Here is a 19,403-nt window from a genome sequence, read left to right on the forward strand (position 1 = left end):
CCCAAGAAAAACTGGGGGTCAGCTGTTGCTGACCTCTTCCTAAAAATTCTAGTTGCCTGGTTGGTATCATATGTCCGGCTTCAGAATTTTTGGAGTCATTGACCAAGAATAGATTAGAAAAGTTTGAGAAAAGACAGACATTGGGGGTGATTTACTGAACTAAGGAGTGCAAAATCTGGTGCACCTCTTCATGGTAGCCAATCGCCATCTAACTTCAGCTTGTTCAATTAAGCTTTGACTCAAAAAAAGTTTTAGTAAATCAACACCATGGCGCTTTATTAATGTTAAAGGGTAATTCCACTTCCGTGGAAAAAAAAATAGCAAATAAAAACAAATAATACAGCATATACACAAGTGATATTGTAATTGAATGTTATTAAAAATGACCTTTCCTTTTCAATCTGCAGCTCTGTAATTTTCTGTAAAATGCAATATGGATACATGGAGACATTCTGTACACAGAACGCCCCCCAGATATGTTGTTTCCTGCTTGTGTGATTGGCTCACTGATTTGAACAGAAGTCTGCACCAGTGGCGGCTGGTGGGGTTTTTTTTGGGAGGGGGGGTGGCAAACAACCCCCCCCCTCCCGGGCCACCAGTGGAGCGGCACTAGCACAACTGTCCCCATCCAAGCACACCCCCCCCCGGGCCACCGGTGGAGCGGCGCTAGCACAACTATCCCTATACAAGCCCCCCCCCCGCACACGTGGTGCAGCACTAACACCCCCATCAAAACAAAAAAAAAAACACCCGCTGTCTGCCGGTCAGTCCTTACCCGGGATGAAGGTGGTGAGAGCAGTGGTCTGGTCTTTATGGAGTGCAGAGCTGATGCGGCTGTCTTCCAGCTGCTCCAGTGTCCTCTCCTGGAGCAGCTCTCCTGGAACTGCTTTGCGGTGCATCTGCTCTCTGCTCCTCCCGATGCTAGGCGTCCAATTGGATCACCTAACGTTTTGGGCAATTGGGAAACAGGTTTCATACCTGCTTCCCGATCGGGCGGGAGGAGGATCAGTGTTGCAATATTCATTCGTTGTTGCGACACACCTGGGTGGGATCGAAGCGCATCCTCTGCGACCCGAGCCCTCCCTATTTTGAAGCTTATTAGAGCCTCTGTCTCTAATTAGGTGCTTAAAAAAAAAACATGGTCACTGTAATTAATGCACCCGGTGCCCTGAAAGAACCCGGATGCATAAATAGGGGGTGGCCGTGGTGGCCATGGATAGATTCATGCTTTGATTCATGCTATGCATGAATCTATCCATTGCATATATGGGGGTGGCGTGGAGAGAGGGGGCGGTGCCCAGATATACAAGTCAGATATCAGTCATCTCCTGCAACAAATGTCATTTTTGGAGAGATACTCCCAAAGGGAAATCACTTTTAAAGGGATGCAGACCATGCAATTTTTCTCATTAGAGCATTGCGGGTACAGCAGCTGATTGATAATTATGAAACCACTCCCATTAGACTCACTGTGCACAGGGGCACAGACAAACACACAGGGATTTCTTCAGAATAACAAAAGGTAGGAATCTGCAACAAAGTTTGGCAAAATCCTTGTAATGTATATAGATCACCCAGAGGGGAATGTTTTTTTCTCAACAAAAGTGGAGTTACGCTTTAAACTAGTGATACTTGTTTGCTATATTTGTAGGTGTCATGGCATCAGTATGGGACCTGTATGATTCATTTCTTGCATCGGACCAGCCACAGGTGGAAGCTGCGGTGAAGAAAGTCAGCCGGTCAGAGAGTGTGGTCAGCAACAAATCCAGCATGAGCCAAAGAAATATATCTGTGATGTCTATTGATGGGATGGGTATGTTATATCCCAGGCTTTTATTATAGCTCAGTGAAATGACCGCAGCCACTATTAGCACCACAAGGCTCCATTGCCAAAACCTGACAAATTTTTATTTGTGTGCGGATTACCGATTTGTTAGTTATGCCATTCATGTGATGCCACGGATTTAAGTTCTGGCCTCACTTTAAAGTGGAACTTTAGTCAGAAAATTAAGTCCTGCTAGATGACTTCAGGTTGGCCCCTTTTGCAGGTATAGCAAATGTAAAACATTTGAAATAAGTACCTATACTGTTTAAAATCCAGTAATACACTGTCTCACCCTGCTCTGCACATGCTCAGTGGCTCTCCATTTTCGGCATTGAGTCACCAGAGGCCGATCTGCTGACAGCCAAAAGATTTACTGCTGCTCACAGGCCCTGGGTTTCAGCAAAATGCCAGCCTCCAGCAAGAACAAACAGGAACAATGCTGGAGGAAATTTACAGCACACACTTATTTTGGTAGCATAATTAATAATGCGGAATCAGGGGCGGACTGACCATTGGGCCACTCGGGCACTGCCCGAGGGCCCCGTGCCACTTGGGGGCCCCATCAGGGTTGCCAGCCTCAGTAAAACCAGGGAAAGTATGTAAAATCTGTGTTTTTTTTACATCTGTCTCTCCAGTATCTTCTCAGTAGATAGAAACATGTCTGTGTATACTGTGTGATTGTATACTGTGTGTGTGTGTTTGTGTATACTGTGTGGCCCCATAATATCTGATTGCCTGGGGGCACCATAATCTCCTATTGCCCGGGGGCCCCATGAGTTGTCAGTCCGCCTCTGTGCGGAATGTATTTTTCTTGCTAAAGAACATTATTTTTTTATCAAGTTGTTATGGGTAAAGTTCTGCTTAAAGCGGTTCTCCACCCTAAAGTGGAAGTTCCGCTCATGTGAGCCACAATCGGCACCTTTCAGGGGGGGAGGGGGGTGCAGTTACCTGGATAATCCAGGTATCTGCACCCATTTCCCGGGACAGACCACCGCAGATGCCCCCCCCCCCCCCGTTGTGTTCTGGGAAACTCACAGTTCCCAGGACACAGCGCGGACCAGCAGAGACGCGCATCGTGACTCGAGCATGCGCAGTAGGGAACCGGGCAGTGAAGCTTCATTTCCCGATTCCCTGACAGAGGATGGCGGCGGGGGCAGCAGATAGACGAGTGATCGCTCGTCATCTGCCGCCGACATCGCTGGACCCTGGGACAGGTAATGCCCCGTACACACGAGCGGACTTTTCGACATCCAAACTCCGACGGACTGAGTCCGGCGGACTATCCGATCGTGTGTGGGCTGCAACGGACTTTAGCGAAGCTAAAGTCTGACGGACTTTAGAAATGAAGCATGCTTTAAATTTTCCCGACGGAACTCCGCCGGACCCGGTCCCCTTTGAAAAATCCGCTCGTGTGTGTGCTACTCCGACGGACTAAAACCGACGCTAGGGCAGCTATTGGCTACTGTCTATGAACTTCCTACGTCGAATCCAGTCGTACGTCATCACGTTCGACTCCGTCGGAGTTTGGTGTGATGGTGTGTGGTCAAGTCCGTTCGGTCGAAAAGTCCGCCAGAACTCCGTCGGAACTCCAGCGGAACTCCGGCGGAACTCCTTTGGAGGTCTGTCAGACTTAATTCCTCTCGTGTGTACGGGGCATAAGTGTGAATTTGTTAAAAGTCAGCAGCTGCAATATTTGTAGCTGCTGGCTTTTAATATTTTTTTTAAAGGTGCAGAACCACTTTAAGTCTGGGTTCACACTGGCATGCGGAGCGGCTCACATCAAGGGGTCCAGGGTGTCCCTGTTCACCATTTCAGGTCCGATTTCAGTCTGAATCTTTAGCTGATTTCAGACCTGAAACAGACTAGAGCCGGTCACAGTCTCCTGACATGCGAATTAGATGCAGGGAAATCTGCATCCAATTTGCAATAGTGTGAACCCAGCCTTAAAGCAGAGTTCTACCCAAAAGTGGAACTTGCAGTTTAAGCAATCCTCGCCCCCTCACATGCCACATTTGGCATGTCATTTTTTTTTGGGAGGGGAGTGGGTACCCTTTTTTCATGGGACTTCCTGTCCCACTTCCTGCTTCCTATCTTCGGCCGCTTAGGCAACTCCTTCTCTTGCCCTAGGCGGCCCCTCCCTGCCAGCAATCTTCTGGGACACAACTCAGGTCCCAGAAGATCGGGTGGTCAATAGGAAGGCTGCGGTGTGCGCCCAGCCGTGAAGCCATAAGCTGTCACGGCCGGGTGCCCACAGTTACCATGACGGTGCCAAGGAGAGGAGGGGGCCACATCGCTGGACCGTGGGGCAGGTAAGTGTCAGGCCGCGTACACACGGGCGGACTGTTCGCCCAACTTTGTCCGCTGAACAGTGTTTCGGCGGACAGTCCGCTCGTGTGTGGGCTTCAGCGGACAGTTTCAGCGGACAGTCTGACGAACAAAGTTTTTCGGAATTTCCGTAAAACTGTCCGCTGAAACTTGGTTTGAGCGGACAGTCCGCTCGTGTGTAGGCTTGTTCGTCAAACTAAGTTCCGCGCATACTCAGAAAGGATTTACACGCCGAAGGTTGCATTGCAGTGTATAGGACGTTGTTTTTCTAGTCCCGTCGTACGTGCCGTTCACGTCATCGCGCACGGTTTCAGCGGACTGTTCGTTCATCGTGTGTGGTCAAGTCCGTTCATGATAATTTTGAGCGGACTGTTTGTCAAACTGTTTGACGAACAAGGTTGGGCGAACAGTCCGCGCGTGTGTACGCGGCCTCAGTTTATTAAAAGTCTGCAGCTATGCTTTTTGTAGCTGCTGACTTTTAATAAACTAAAAAACGGGTGGAACTTTACTTTAAGCCTAGGTTTACACTAATGCGGGAACCAGCGCGATTACAGCATCTCTCCTGTAGGCAGTTCACACTGCCTTCTGCGAACCACGGCGGGTGTCATTGCATTATTAATGACACCCCCAGATCGGTTCACAGATCGCAGTGCTAATTGTGAACTCGCACAGGAATCAGATTGCATAGGTGAGAAAACCCATGCGATCCGAATTCAGTGCGGGGGAAAAAAAGTCCCTGCACTTCTTTTCCTGCGAATCTAATGCGAGTTCAGCCACACAACAGTATGGCTGAACTCGCATCTCACAGACATCGCATGTTATTGAGTGCGAATCATATGCGAAGTCTTTGATCGCAGTAGTGTGAACCTGGGATTAAAGAGGAAGTTAACCCTGATGGGTTTTATTTCCTCTTTGTTTCCCTGCAAAGGTAAAGCATAATGGGCTACTGTTCATCGCATAGTAGTCCATTATGTGTCACTTACCTGACACAGGAGTCTGCGATGTCACCGGCTCTGGCGCTGTGATTGGCCAGAGCCGCGATGACATCACTCCTGTGCATGCGTGCTGGAGCCGCCACTAACAGCACGATCATATGCCGTAGACATCAGTGCCTGTCTTTTGCAAATATTTCCTAAACCGTGTAGGTTTAGGAAATATTTCTTACACCTACAGGTAAACCTTAATCTAGGCTTACCTGTAGGTAAAAGTGGTCTGTAAGGGTTTACAACCACTTTAAGGTCAATAATGAGCACAGATGTGCGCAGTAGGGAATTGCAGTGCCGAGTAAGGACCAGCAGATGGCAAGGATTCAAGGCTGATCATTATAGTTGTATTTTTGTGAATATGAGATTTTGATTTTCATCTATAGTTATTTCCTGCCATGTAACTTTCTGGTGATGTGGATTTTTCATTTTTAATTTTTCAGATATGAGTACCGTCACAGATTTGGACAGGCTTTCTGTTTCCTGGGTAACTGAGGAGAATGAGCCTGATGCAGATGTAATCCTAAAATCAGAGAAGTTTCATCAAGATTTGTTCTTCATGGAGAGAGTGGTGGTAGAGAACATATGCCAGCCAAAGCTGGCAGCTTACCGGCAGTTACCGGTGATCATAGGTGTGTTTTATTCTTCTTGTCATTCTTTTCACCCGAGATGTTTCTCAAAGATACCAATCAATGTAACCTGATTGGAGGCTGAAGGCGACAGCTTGACTTCTGTACCAGGTATCATTGATCCAATCATCTAAGAATAGTGTAGCATATTAATGCAATTTGCCTCAATCCCCCATTACACCGCTCTGCATTTTGTGGCAGCTTCAAGCCATGAGCACATAAAAGGTCAGTCTCATTAAAGCCCCATACACACGATCAGAAATTCCGCCAGCAAAAGTCGGATGTGAGCTTTTGGTCAGACATTCCGACCGTGTGTATGCTACATCGGACTTTTGCTGGCAGAATTCCAGCCAGCAAAAGATTGAGAGCAGGTTCTATATTTTTTAGTCGGAAAAAGTTCCAATCGGAAATTCCGATCGTCTGTACAAATTCCGACACGCAAAATTCCTACGCATGCTCGGAAACAATTCGGCGCATGCTCAGAAGCATTGAACTTAATTTTGTCGGCTCATCGTAGTGTTGTACGTCACCGCGTTCTTGACGTTCGAAACTTCAGAGAACTTTTGTGTGACCGTGTGTATGCAAGCCAAGCTTGAACGGAATTCCTTTGGAAAAACCATCCAAGTTTTTTCCAACGGAAAATCCACTCATGTGTACGGGGCATAAGTGTCAGTTTCAGGGCTGCCAGGCTAACTTATTTGTCCAGAAAACCAAAACATTTTCAACAAAGGGGTGACAGCAAAGTCTAAATTAAAGTTCAACCTTCTGCTCATAGTTTTACACTTTATTCACAAAACCAAAGACTAAATGCATGCATCACAACAGAGCATTCTTTAGAGAAAGCTTGTCCTGTACTTGGTAGAGGTTGACTTGACAAGAGGGCTTCCCCTACTTCTTCAGTCTAAACCCCCCTGGAAGTGGTGACAGGGTATAGCAAGACAGGGAGTAGCATCAGTACCTACTGTAGATCCAGTGTCAGGACCCCGGTCTGAACCTGAAACCTCTGCTGTGTCTGGCGATATGTCTTGCTGAGCCACCTGAGATGCCGGACAGCACCCTTTCTGATCCATTAGACAATCCTGTGTTTCATCAGATTAGGCGACCCATCAGAATGTGTAACGGAAGTGACGTTTCGTCGCCGCCATCTTGCTACACCCCACACTCCTCCATAGTAAGGATAATCTGAGAAGGGGGAAAGGGGACATCTTGTTACACCCACTGGAGTTTTGCATTTTACAATTATTTTAAACATTAAAGTGAATCCAAATAGTGAAATACAGTACTTAGAACTCCGTCTGAATGTTTAGATGTTTAATTTTAAAAGCAGCAAACTTCTGTCAGATTAGCAAACCTGTGAGATCAGCAGGCTTGCCACTGCATTTAAAATTCAACATCTGAAAAAAATGTCACCCATTGAGCATGTTTGGGATGCTCTGGATCGGCGTATACGATAGCGTGTTCCGGTTCCTGCCAATGTCCAGAAATTTCGCACAGCCATTGAAGAGGAATGGACCAACATTCCACAGGCTACAATCAACAACCTGATCAATTCTACGCGAAAGAGATGTGCTGTACTGTGTGAGGTAAATGGTGGTCACACCAGTTACTGACTGGTTTCGGACCCCCCCAATACAGAAAAACTGCACATTTTAGAGTGGCCTTTTATTGTGGCCAGCCTAAGGCACACCTGTGCAATAATCATGCTGTCTAATCAGCATCTTGATATGCCACACCTGTGAGGTGGGTGGATTATCTCGGCAAAGGAGTAGTGCTCACTAACACAGATTTAGACATATTTGTGAACAATATTTGAGTGAAATAGGCCTTTTGTGTACATAGAAAAAGTCGTAGATCTTTGAGTTCAGCTCATGATAAATAGGGGCAGACACAAAAGTGGTGCGTTTATAATTTTGCTCAGTGTAGTTGCTTATGTGGGTTCATGTATTCCGTTACTTTTTCTTACTTTGAATTGGTTTACCGAAAAAACTCCTTCTGTCTAAATATATTAGCTTAATGGTGACCCTTGTGACCTGAGTGTTTGTTCTTTTATCCTAGTACTGGATAGAGCAGACCCTAATATTACAAGTCTATGTACATTGTAAAGGTCCTTATGTAGTTGGCGAGCATACTACTGTTATAGTGATTGAGTACACAGCTATGTATGTTCTTGTTTATTGTGTGTAAATTAACAAAATAAAGTCCAAAGAAATGGATGTAAGCTTCCGTGGAAGGACCGGCACAATGGTAGTCAGACCGTATTACAATACGAGGCAAATCTCATTAAACGGACATGTCCTTGTACAACAGCTTGTCTGGAAACATTGGGAAAGAATAGATGGATACTTCTTACCAGATCTGTTGGACTCACACAGTCATATGACGGTTGAGTCAATAAGGCTTGGGGTCACAATCTGGGACCGAGGAGTGGATCAAAGTGGGTTCATCAGCCTGGTGGAGAGACTTCAAAAGACCGTATATCCAAATGATGAATCTCACCGATGGAACTTCGGAATGGTTAAGAAATCCAACTCAGGTATAGCTCACTGCACTCCGATACTCCAAATACCCCAAATGGAGGGGAAGATATTTAAAGGGTTTAAACCAAAAAAGAAAAAAGAAAGAAAAAGCTCCACATGGTGCGGGTCAGGCGATAAAAAATGGTAATTTATTAAAAGTCAAAAGAGTAACAAATGACTTAGTGATCACAAAGCAATAAGGTAAAAATTAAAGTAAAAGCAATGTGGGGTGCCAACAGCTAGCCCGACGCGTTTCGACACATATGTCTTCAACAGGGGCAATGTTTCCAGACAAGCTGTTGTACAAGGACATGTCCGTTTAATGAGATTTGCCTCGTATTGTAATACGGTCTGACTACCATTGTGCCGGTCCTTCCACGGAAGCTTACATCCATTTCTTTGGACTTTATTTTGTTAATTTACACATCTATATGTTCTTTGCTATAGGAGCATTCTTTCAACATATTTTTCACCTTAGAAGCGCTACACTATTTTTTATTTCTGTTTGTTGAACTTTGTTTGTTTGAGTGTTGGCTGCTGTACTTTTTTACGTATATTTGATCTTAGCGCAGTTGGCTGCTGTGCTTCTTTATGTATATTTGATTTTAGCGCAGTGTTTTCCCCTATCCCTACTTGTTTATTGTGTGTTGTACTTATGTATGGCACCAAGCTTGGGAATGCCCAATAGGCTCTGCTTCATAACTAATTCTTGAAACTGAATAAAAATAATTTCCAAAAAAAAAGGTACCATATCTTGGCCAACATAGAGATTATACAAGTGTAAACACTGTAGATAGAAACAAGGCCCAGTCCCTGTACTGAAAACGATTTTTGCAAAAGAAATAAAGCTTCCAATCTACCCATTGGAATATTAGAATATGGGTATTTTTTATGTGCCAACAAAACCAGTGTTGGCTTGGCTGTCATTGTTACAGTTTGCTGTTATGCCAGGAAGCAGGGGCACCACTGATATATGACTGGGGATTTTTTTACTATTTAGAACCCTCATTTTGTGAGGTTGCCCTTCTTCCATAGTGGTGATCCCAAAATACATTTTGGGTGTCCCTGTCCGTCATCATTTATAAATCACATTTTATGCAAGTCTAAAGAAGTGCTTATATTGATATTTGGGATGAGTACTATATTATTTTGTTTTTGTACCTTATTATCAGTCCTAGGATTTTGAGAGGTTCATTTAGATCAGGGATGCCCAACCTTTTGAAGAGCGAGGGCCACTTAAGTGACTTGGTAACCGGTCACGGCCTACAATGAGTGAGCGGGCGGATGACTGGCCCGTGTCCATTCTGCATATGGAGAGCAGACACGGACACAGCCCACTCTACTCTATGGGCCCTTCAATCCTATCCGCCCAGGCGGAAGGGGGTGGATTCCCTTCAGTTTTTTTAGCAGACAGATTGGAGGTAGGTGGTGCACCTGCAGATCTGTTTGAAAGCAGCCCAGTAACCACTGCAGAACAGATATGCCTATATTTGGTATCACTCTGCAGGAGCCAGCACTATACAGGAAGCATTGGCTTATGCGTCTTTTGCTCCGCAGCCGCCTGCTTTCTCTACTTCCAGCTTCATTCACAACACTGATTCTATCAGATGACCGATCCGCGATCCAGGCTTGCCAACCAGCCATCCCAGAGCAGGAGGCCGCAGGCCACATCAGAAGTCTCCGCGGGCCACATGTGGCCCCCAGGCCACTGGTTGGGCACGCCTGATTTAGATTGTCTGTTACCCACCATATCCTAACACAGCACAAGCAAGTGGAACCTGAGGAAGCAATTTGTATGCGAAATGCGTAGATCCACTAAGACTTACGGAATTTGTGTTATATAATGGACTTGGTGATTCCATTGGATAAGGTCTTTTAGCTGTGTTGCATTTTAATGTATAAATAAAATTGTATTTGTTTTTAATAGACAATGGTTTTGTTGGCACATACAAAATCCCCATATTCTGATCTTCCAACGGGTAGATCGGAAGCTTTCTTTCACAAAAATTTGTATCTAGGCCAAGACTGTCAAACGTCTCACCTGTCTCATTGCAACAAATATTCTAAACAGTGTATGACACGTGCCCTATGTTTTACAGATCCGGACTCTATCAGTGACACAGAAGTCATAACGAATGTGACATCTCCCAGTTTAGATCGACTGTGGTCTTTTGTGTGTGACATAACAAAGGGACACAACGTCAGCAGCACATCGTGGAATAAGAAAAACCCGGTTAGCAAAAACACAACTATGCTTATATACTAGCTGTGCCATACAATCTGAGACTTCTATATATTTGTTCCTTCATTTATCTGTTTATTTGATCTCTCAGGATCTCCTGGCTGTTGGCTATGGGCAGTTTGCCTTCAAAGAACAAAAAAGAGGATTGGCTTGTTGCTGGTCACTGAAGAACACAACAGTAAGAAAGAAATTACTTAATCAAATTGTTTACTCCAGATTAGTGCAATCTATTCCTTTTATACCTTCTGTGTATGAGGAGCATTGTACCTGCAGAGACACCGGCAGCGGCAGTTCCCTCCTATACACACTGGAGAAAGACAATATGGGAACTCCATTTATTGGCTGCAGTTAAAGGGAATATATAGTGGTTATATATATTATCTATATTTCTTATTTTATTAATATTATGTTGCCTATAAATATTTTTTAGTCTAATTTTCTGCCAGCAGGTGGATCGCGGAGATTCTTTTTTACATAATTACTTGCCTGTCGTTATCCGCTCTGCTAAAATAAGCCTGTTCATTACAGACCTCTATAGCTCAAGATAACATTTTCACACACACACACACACACACACACTTGTCAGAAATAATCTCTTGGCTCCTGATGTTACATTTTAAGTGGAATTTCACACTAAATTAACAGTGAGTGCAACATGAAGCCTGTAGATGGCTTTCAAGGGTTTTAAGAGGCAACGTAGCTGAGAAAAGTAGAAACCAAAAGCCAAGGTGTACAGGATAGCGCAGAACATCTTTTAATTGAACAAATAAAACAGAGGCCTATGAATGAATGAAATGAATGAATGAATGAAATACTTGTATAGCGCACAATGCGAACTGAATCGCCTCTAGGACTCTTGCACTTAGAAAAGTCTACTTGGGTCAGGAAAATCACATAATCATGAATAGAGGCTTCTAGATGTCCACTGAGCACTCTATACTCTACTAGCCGGCCAAAGGCCAGTACTGAAAACTGGAACGCAGCTTCATACAGTAAATGCTTTGTGATGATGATCTACTATTGGGTGTATCAGTAAGCTCTCCTTCAGGTGTGGACACTTTTGGGGGCTGTGCAACCTTCTCAGTCACCAGGTTGGAACACTGTCATGTGAGGGGGGAGGGGGGGACAGTATCTTGGTGGGGGGTGATGGAATCGGTCACTCTCACCTGAATAAGTAGGTTACAGTGTCTCTTTAACAGTGGCGGCTGGGGCTAAAAAAACTTTTTTTGGGGGGGGGGTCCATACTCACAAGAGGACACCTTGATTTCCACGGGACGAGAAGCCAGAAACTGGAAGTGACTCAATGACGAATATTAATTCACTAAAATCAAAAGTGGGAGGGTTCAGAAACCGGAAGTGACACAATGCCCAAAATTGATTTGCTAAAATTGTGTTCTGCGTGCCAGGACAATCTGAAACAGGCCAGTTATAGCTCATCCTCCAATCACATGCTTTTCTAAAGTTTACTGACCTAATAGACACCCATTAGTCTGGCACCCCGCTGCACCCACATATGAACGAATGGGGAGGGGTGACAGGCCACCGCTGCTCTTTTAGTGCAGTATTTTTGTCATGTGTACCTACTTATTAGTCATTGATGCTTCTTTTTTTTTTTTAAGTGGCCAGAGAGGATATTCCACTGTGAAAGTGGGGTCACAGCTCTGGACTTTTCAGCAGCCTCTCCAAATCTTCTGGCTGTTGGGATGTATGATGGCACAGTGGCGATTTACAATGTACAGGACAAAGATGACATCCCAGTACTAGACAGCAGGTATGGTAGGATGTCTGTATGTTAAGGGGGACTGTAGATTTTTTTATTGAGCTCAATTCAAATTATCTTATAAGTGATGTACTATATTATGTGTAATACAGTGCCTTGAAAAAGTATTCATACCCCTTGAAATTGTTCTACCTTTTGTCATGTTACAAACAAAAATGTAAATGTATTTTATTGGGATTTTATGTGATAGACCAACAAGAAGTGGCACATAATTGTGAATCGGAAGGAAAATGATAAATGGTTTTCAACATTTTTTACAAATAAATACCGTATATACTCGAGTATAAGCCGAGATTTTCAGCCTCTTTTTTGAGGCTGAAAGTGCCCCCCTCGGCTTATACTCGAGTCACCGCTGTCTGACTGCCCGAACAGCGTGTCGAGCAGACAGACAGCGGCCATTCTACCTTTCAAAAGCCGCGCCTCCGCCTCCGCCTCCGCCTGTGATAGGCGGAACACTCAATTTCCCAGCAGTCAGTGTTCCGCCTATCACGGACATCGGCTCATCCTCGGATGAGCCGATGTCCGTGATAGGCGGAACACTGACTGCTGGGAAATTGAGTGTTCCGCCTATCACAGGCGGAGGCGCGGCTTTTGAACAGGGGAATGGCCGCCAGGGCGCCGACGAAGAGCGGCGATCCTGGCATGGGACGACACGGAGGCTCGGGACGGGACGACACGGAGGCTCGGGACGGGACGACACGGAGGCTCGGGACGGGACCGGACGGAGGCTCGGGACACAGGTAGGCTGGACACACAAGGCTGCACGGACACACACACACACACACACACACACACACACACACACACACACACACGGATGGATGGATGGATGGACACACACACACACACAGGGATGGATGGATGGATGGACACACACACACACACAGGGATGGATGGATGGATGGACACACACACACACACACACACACACACAGGGATGGATGGATGGATGGACGCACACACACACAGGGATGGATGGATGGACACACACACAGGGATGGATGGATGGACACACACACAGGGATGGATGGATGGACACACACACAGGGATGGACGGACACACAGGGATGGACGGACACAGAGGGATGGACGGACACACACAGGGATGGACAGGCATATCTCACCCTCGGCTTATACACGAGTCAATAGGTTTCCCAGTTTTTTGGGGGTAAATTGGGGGCCTCGGCTTATACTCGGGTCGGCCTATACTCGAGTATATACGGTATGTGAAAAGTGTGGGGTATGTTTGTATGGCGCCCCCCTGACTCAATACTTTGTAGAACCGCCTTTCGCTGCAATTACAGCTGCAAGTCTTTTTGGGGATGTCTCTACCAGCTTTGCACATCTAGAGAGGAACATTTTTGCACATTCTTCTTTGCAAAATATCTCAAGCTCTGTCAGATTGGATGGAGAGCATCTGTGAACAGCAATTTTTAAGTCTTACCACAGATTCTCAATTAGATTTAGGTCTGGACTTTGACTGGGCCATTCTAACACATGAATATGCTTTGCTCTAAACCATTCCATGTTAGCTCTGGCTGTATGTTTAGCGTTATTGTCCTGCTGGAAGGTGAACCTCCGCCCCAGTCTCAAGTCTTTTGCAGATTCTTTACACATGATCGGACATTCCAACAACAAAATCCATTGGATTTTTTCTGACGGATGTTGGCTCAAACTTGTCTTGCATACACACGGTCGCACAAAGTTGTCGGAAATTCTGATCGTCAAGAACGCTGTGACATACAACACATATGACGGGACTATAAAGAGGAAGTTCAATAGCCAGTAGCCAATAGCTTTCGTCTCGTAACTTATTCTGAGCATGCGTGGCACTTTGTGCGTCGGAATTGTCTACACACGATCGGAAATTGACACGATCGGATTTTGTTGTTGGAAAATTTTAGATCCAGATCTCAAACTATGTGTGTCTAAAGTTCCAATGGAAAAAGTCCGATGGAGTCTACACACGGTCGTAATTTCAGACAACACACTCTCATCACACATTTTCTGTCGGAAAGTCCGACCGTGTGTACAGGGCATTACAGGGTTTCTTCTAAGATTGCCCTGTATTTGGCTCCATCCATTTTACCATCAACTCTGACCAGTCCCTGCTGAAGGAAAGCATCCCTACAACATGATGCTGCCACCGCCATGTTTCACAGTTAGGGTGGTGTGTTCAGGGTGATGTGCAGTGTTTCGTTTTCTGCCACACATAGCATTTTGATTTTAGGCCAAAAAGTTCAATTTTGGTCTCATCTGACCAGAGAACCTTCTTCCACATGTTTACTGTGTCCCCCACATGGCTTCTCACAAACTGCAAATGGGACTTCGTATGGCTTTCTTTCAACAATGGCTTTCTTCTTGCCACTCTTCCATAAAGGGCAGATTTGTGGAGAGACGACTAATAGTTGTCCTGTGGACAGATTCTCCCACCTGAGCTGTGGATCTCTGCAGCTCCTCCAGAGTTACCATGGACCTCTTGGCTGCTTCTCTGATGAATGCTCTCCTTGAACAGCCTGTCAGTTTAGATGGACGGCCATGCCTTGGTAGGTTTACAGTTGTGCCATACTCTTTCCATTTTTGGGTAATGGATTGAACAGAGCTCCGTGAGATGTTCAAAGCTTGAGATATTTTTTTTATGACCTAACCCTGCTTTATACTTCTCCACAACTTCATCCCTGACCTTTCTGGCGTGTTCCTTGGCCTTCATGTTGCTGTTTATTCACTAAGGTTCTCTAACAAACCTCAGAGGGCTTCACAGAACAGCTGTGTTTCTACTGAGATTCAATTACACACAGGTGGATTCTATTTACTAATTAGGTGACTTCTGAAGGCAATTGGTTAGATTTTAGTTAGGGATATCAGAGTAAAGGGGGCTGAATACAAATGCACACCACACTTTTCACATATTTATTTGTAAAAAAATCTTGAAAACCATTTATCATTTTCCTTCCACTTCACAATTATGTGCCACTTTGTGTTGGTCTATCACATACAATCCCAATAAAATACATTTATGTTTTTGGTTGTAACTTGACAAAATGTGTAAAATTTTAAGGGGTATTAATACTTTTTCAAGGCACTGTATGTGTAATAGGTATATCCATATTTGTTCATTACCTATACAGGCTCTGCTTACTGGTTGTGCCTTGTTGATCCTCTCTCACCAGCGAAAGCCTACCAGATAGGGTCATTCTTATTGCAAATAATGATGTTTCTGCAGTCTCTGGTTGCATGAATTATTCACAGTGCCGCTGGTAACTAGCGAACATAGGACCTAAGCCAGCCTTTCGCAACCTTTTTTTTTACCCCAGAGGAATCCTTGAAATAGTTATCTAGGTTCAGAGAACCTTTGGTAAGATTATTCTGTCAAGGGTCATTGGGAAAATGTCCCTTACATTGGTGGTGGTAAGCGGGAAGAATGTCCCCTTACAGGGGTGGCCAGTATGACTCTAATGCCCTGTACACACGACCGGACTTTCCGGCAGAAAAGGTCAGACAGAATCATTCTGTCGGACATTCCGATCGTGTGTGGGCTTCATCCGACTTTTTCTTTCTAAAATCCTGATGGATCTAGAAATAGAACATGTTTCAAATCTTTCCGCCAGAACCAGTTCCTATTGAGAAAACCACTCGTCTGTGTGCTGTTCCGACGGACCAAAAAGACCAAAAAGACGCAAGGGCAGCTATTGGCTACTGGCTATTGAACTTCCTTTTTCTAGTCCCATCGTATGTCATCACGTTCTAAACGATCGGACTTTGGTGTAATCGTGTGTAGGCAAGTCAGTTTCGGCGGAACTCTGTTGGAACTCCGTTGAAAAGTCCTTCGGAGTTCAGTCCGATGAGAAGTCCGCTCGTGTGTACGCGGCATAAGGCTTCTTGGAATAACGTTTCAGAGGTTTTAATGTTATTCGGCAATCTTGCTGAGATATGATATGGGTATGACTGCCATATTCTGTAGTAAAAATATCATTAACCATCATACTAATAAAAAATGTCGGCCAAATGGGCTGTTATGAAGGTGGTTTTGCTGGGGTTCGGAAATGTTACAAAAGATTGATATCTCTTTCTTTGGAACAGCGATGGTTCATGAGACTTTGTACTATCACTTTATTTGAATCCTTTTCTTGTTTCCTTCCATCAGTGATAATCCCAATAAACATACATGTCCGGTGTGGCAGCTAAAGTGGATCGAACAGGATCACAACACCCTGGGGGAGGATAATGGAGAGATCCTAGTGTCTATTTGTGCAGATGGCAGGATTACAAGATGGCATATCCGGAAGGGGCTGGACTGTAGCGGTAAGGAAAGATACTAAACCCAAATGACAAATATCAAGTTACATTCACTGGCACATGTGCAGTAATGCAAGGGTTTACTTCTACTTTAAAGCGGAGGTCCACCCTAAAATGGACCTTCCGCTCATTGGAATCCTCCCCCCCTCCGGCGCCACAATTGGCACCTTTCAGGGGGGAGGGGGGTGCAGGTACCTGTACAGTACAGGTATCTGCACCCACTTCCGGCATAGCTATCTGCGGAAAGGGGCGTAGATTACGCACCTTTCCGAAAGTCCCCCGCTGCCTGCTGGGAAACACACAGATCCCAGAGGCAGCGGGTCCATCCTTATTGCGCAGCGCGACTCGCGCATGCGCAGTAGGGAACCGGGAAATGAAGCCGAAAGGCTCCACTTCCTGATTCCCATACCCAAGATGGCGGCGGCAGCACCCGAGAGACGGTCGAGAGATCGGCTTCGGGTGCCGACATCGCAGGCGCGCTGGGCGGGTAAGTGTCACTATTTTAAAAGTCAGCAGCTGCTGTATTTGTAGCTGCTGGCTTTTAAAAAAAAAAAAAATGCGGACTCCCGGTGGACTCCCACTTTAAATGCTTCCTCATTTCATAAGGCTTTCTGCCAATATTTCAGATTTCACAAGATACAGTTGTGCTCATAAGTTTACATTCCCTGGCAGAATTTATGATTTCTTGGCCATTTTTCAGAGAATATGAATAACACTAAAACTTTTCTTTCACTCATGGTTAGTGTTTGGCTGAAACCATTTATTAACAATCAACTGTGTTTACTCTTTTTAAACCATAATCACAACAGAAACTACCCATATGACCCTGATCAAAAGTTCACATACCCCAGTTCTTAATACCGTGTATTGCCCCCTTTAACATCAATGACAGCTTGAAGTCTTTTGTGGTATTTGTAGATGAGGCTCTTTATCTTCTCAGATGGTAAAGCTGCCCATTCCTCTTGGCAAAAAGCCTCCAGTTCCTGTAAATTCTTGGGCCGTCTTGCATGAACGGCACATTTTAGATCTCCCCAGAGTGGCTCAATGATATTGAGGTCAGGAGATGGAGATGACCACTCCAGAACCTTCACTTTATTCTGCTGTAGCCAATGACTGGTCGACTTGGCCTTGTGTTTTGGATCATTGTCATGTTGGAATGTCCAAGTTCCTACCACGTGCAGATTCCTGGCTGATGAATGCAAAATGTTCCTCCAGTATTTTTTGATAACATACTGCATTCATCTTGCCAACAATTTTGACCAAATTTCCTGTGCCTTTCTAGCTCACACATCCCCAAAACATCAACTATCCACTTTCCCTGTAGGAATGGTGAACCTTTCATCATAGGCCTTGTTGACTCCTCTCCAAATGTAGCGTTTATGGTTCTGGCCAAAAAGCTAAATTTTGGTCTCATCACTCCAAATGACTTTGTGGCAGAAGGTTTGAGGCTTGTCTCTTTGCTATTTGGCATATTGTAAGTGGGATACTTTGAGGCATTTGCGTAGTAGTGGCTTTCTTCTGGCGACTCAATCATGCAGCCCATCTTTCTTCAAGTGCCTCCTTATTGTACATCTTGAAACAGCCACACCACATGTTTTCAGGGAGTCCTGTATTTTACCTTTGCATTCCAAACAATTTTCCTGGCAGTTGTGGCTGAAATTGTAGTTGGTCTACCTGACCGTGGTTTGGTTTCAACAGAACCCCTCATTTTCCACTTCTTGATTAGAGTTTGAACACTGCTGATTGGCATTCTCAATTCCTTAGATATCTTTTTATATCCCTTTCCTGTTTTATACAGTTCAACTACCTTTTCCCGCAGATCCTTTGACAATTCTTTTGCTTTCCCCATGACTCAGAATTCAGAAACGTCAGTGCAGCACTGGATGAAAGATGCAAGGGTCTGTCCAGAAACGTATTGACCTTTTATACACACACTAATTACAAGCGAACAGATCACAGGCGAGGATGGTTACCTTTAATAGCCATTCTAAACTCCTTTGTGTCAACTTGTGTGCATGTTATCAGGCCGAAATCACCAGGGTATGTACATTTTTGATCAGGGTCATTTCTGTTGTGATTATGATTTAAAAAGTCTAAACACAGTTGACTGATAATAAATGGCTTCACCCAAACACTAACCATGAGTGGAAGAAAAGTTTTTGTATTATTCATATTCTCTGAAAAATGGCCAAGAAATCATAAATTCTGCCAGGGTATGTAAACTTAAGAGCAACAACTGTAGGTATACATTTTAATAAGGGGCGAGGAGCTCCCTGTATAAACTTATAATAGTTAAAGGGACTCTGTTACCTGCTCATTCAGGCCCACCCCATCAACAAGGTATATTCGCCAGTCCATGCTCTCTCACCGCCTCCCCACTGCAGCAGTTCTCCCTGGTTATGCTCTGGTGTCAGATGGTGTCACGGTGATTGAATGATTGTCAGGTCACCTAGAGCCCAGGTGACAGATGCACACCGTAGGGCTTAGGAGTGCACCGCAAGGTTGTGGACCCTACGGCTGACTGCTGCGGACAGGGGTCAAGGTGATAGGAAGGCAGGGCCGCCAGAACACCAAGATGGATCCCACCGGGGTTAGAGCATAAGATTCCCTGGGGCGCGGAGTCTAAGAGCCAGCAGGTGTTCACCAGAGCCTCGAGTGGTGAGGATGGACTTGGCTGCAACTGGCTCCAGGTCGCGACCTCCAGGGTCCCCCAGCTCACACCCACAGTAGGCAACAGGAGGATAGGGATGGTGAGGGACAAAGCCAAGGTCGGGACCACAAGCAGACAAGAATAGTCGGGGACACGC

The 19,403-nt window shown here is 45.1% G+C and overlaps 1 protein-coding gene across 1 annotated transcript in view; it reads left to right on the top strand.

Annotated features, from left to right (window-relative positions):
• Positions 1–19,403, top strand: part of DNAI4 (dynein axonemal intermediate chain 4) — a 70,759-nt gene that overhangs the window by 31,200 nt on the left and 20,156 nt on the right. The window contains exons 7-12 of the mRNA XM_077450522.1: positions 1,652–1,813; positions 5,577–5,765; positions 10,378–10,511; positions 10,612–10,698; positions 12,140–12,291; positions 16,445–16,602. Coding sequence (XP_077306648.1) covers positions 1,652–1,813; positions 5,577–5,765; positions 10,378–10,511; positions 10,612–10,698; positions 12,140–12,291; positions 16,445–16,602 — 882 coding nt within the window. The remainder of the gene's footprint in view (positions 1–1,651; positions 1,814–5,576; positions 5,766–10,377; positions 10,512–10,611; positions 10,699–12,139; positions 12,292–16,444; positions 16,603–19,403) is intronic.

Source organism: Lithobates pipiens, unplaced genomic scaffold (assembly GCF_037356315.1).
Source record: "Lithobates pipiens isolate NorthernLeopardFrog02 unplaced genomic scaffold, aLitPip1_a1.2 Scaffold_23, whole genome shotgun sequence".
Classification (NCBI taxonomy): Eukaryota; Metazoa; Chordata; class Amphibia; order Anura; family Ranidae; genus Lithobates; species Lithobates pipiens.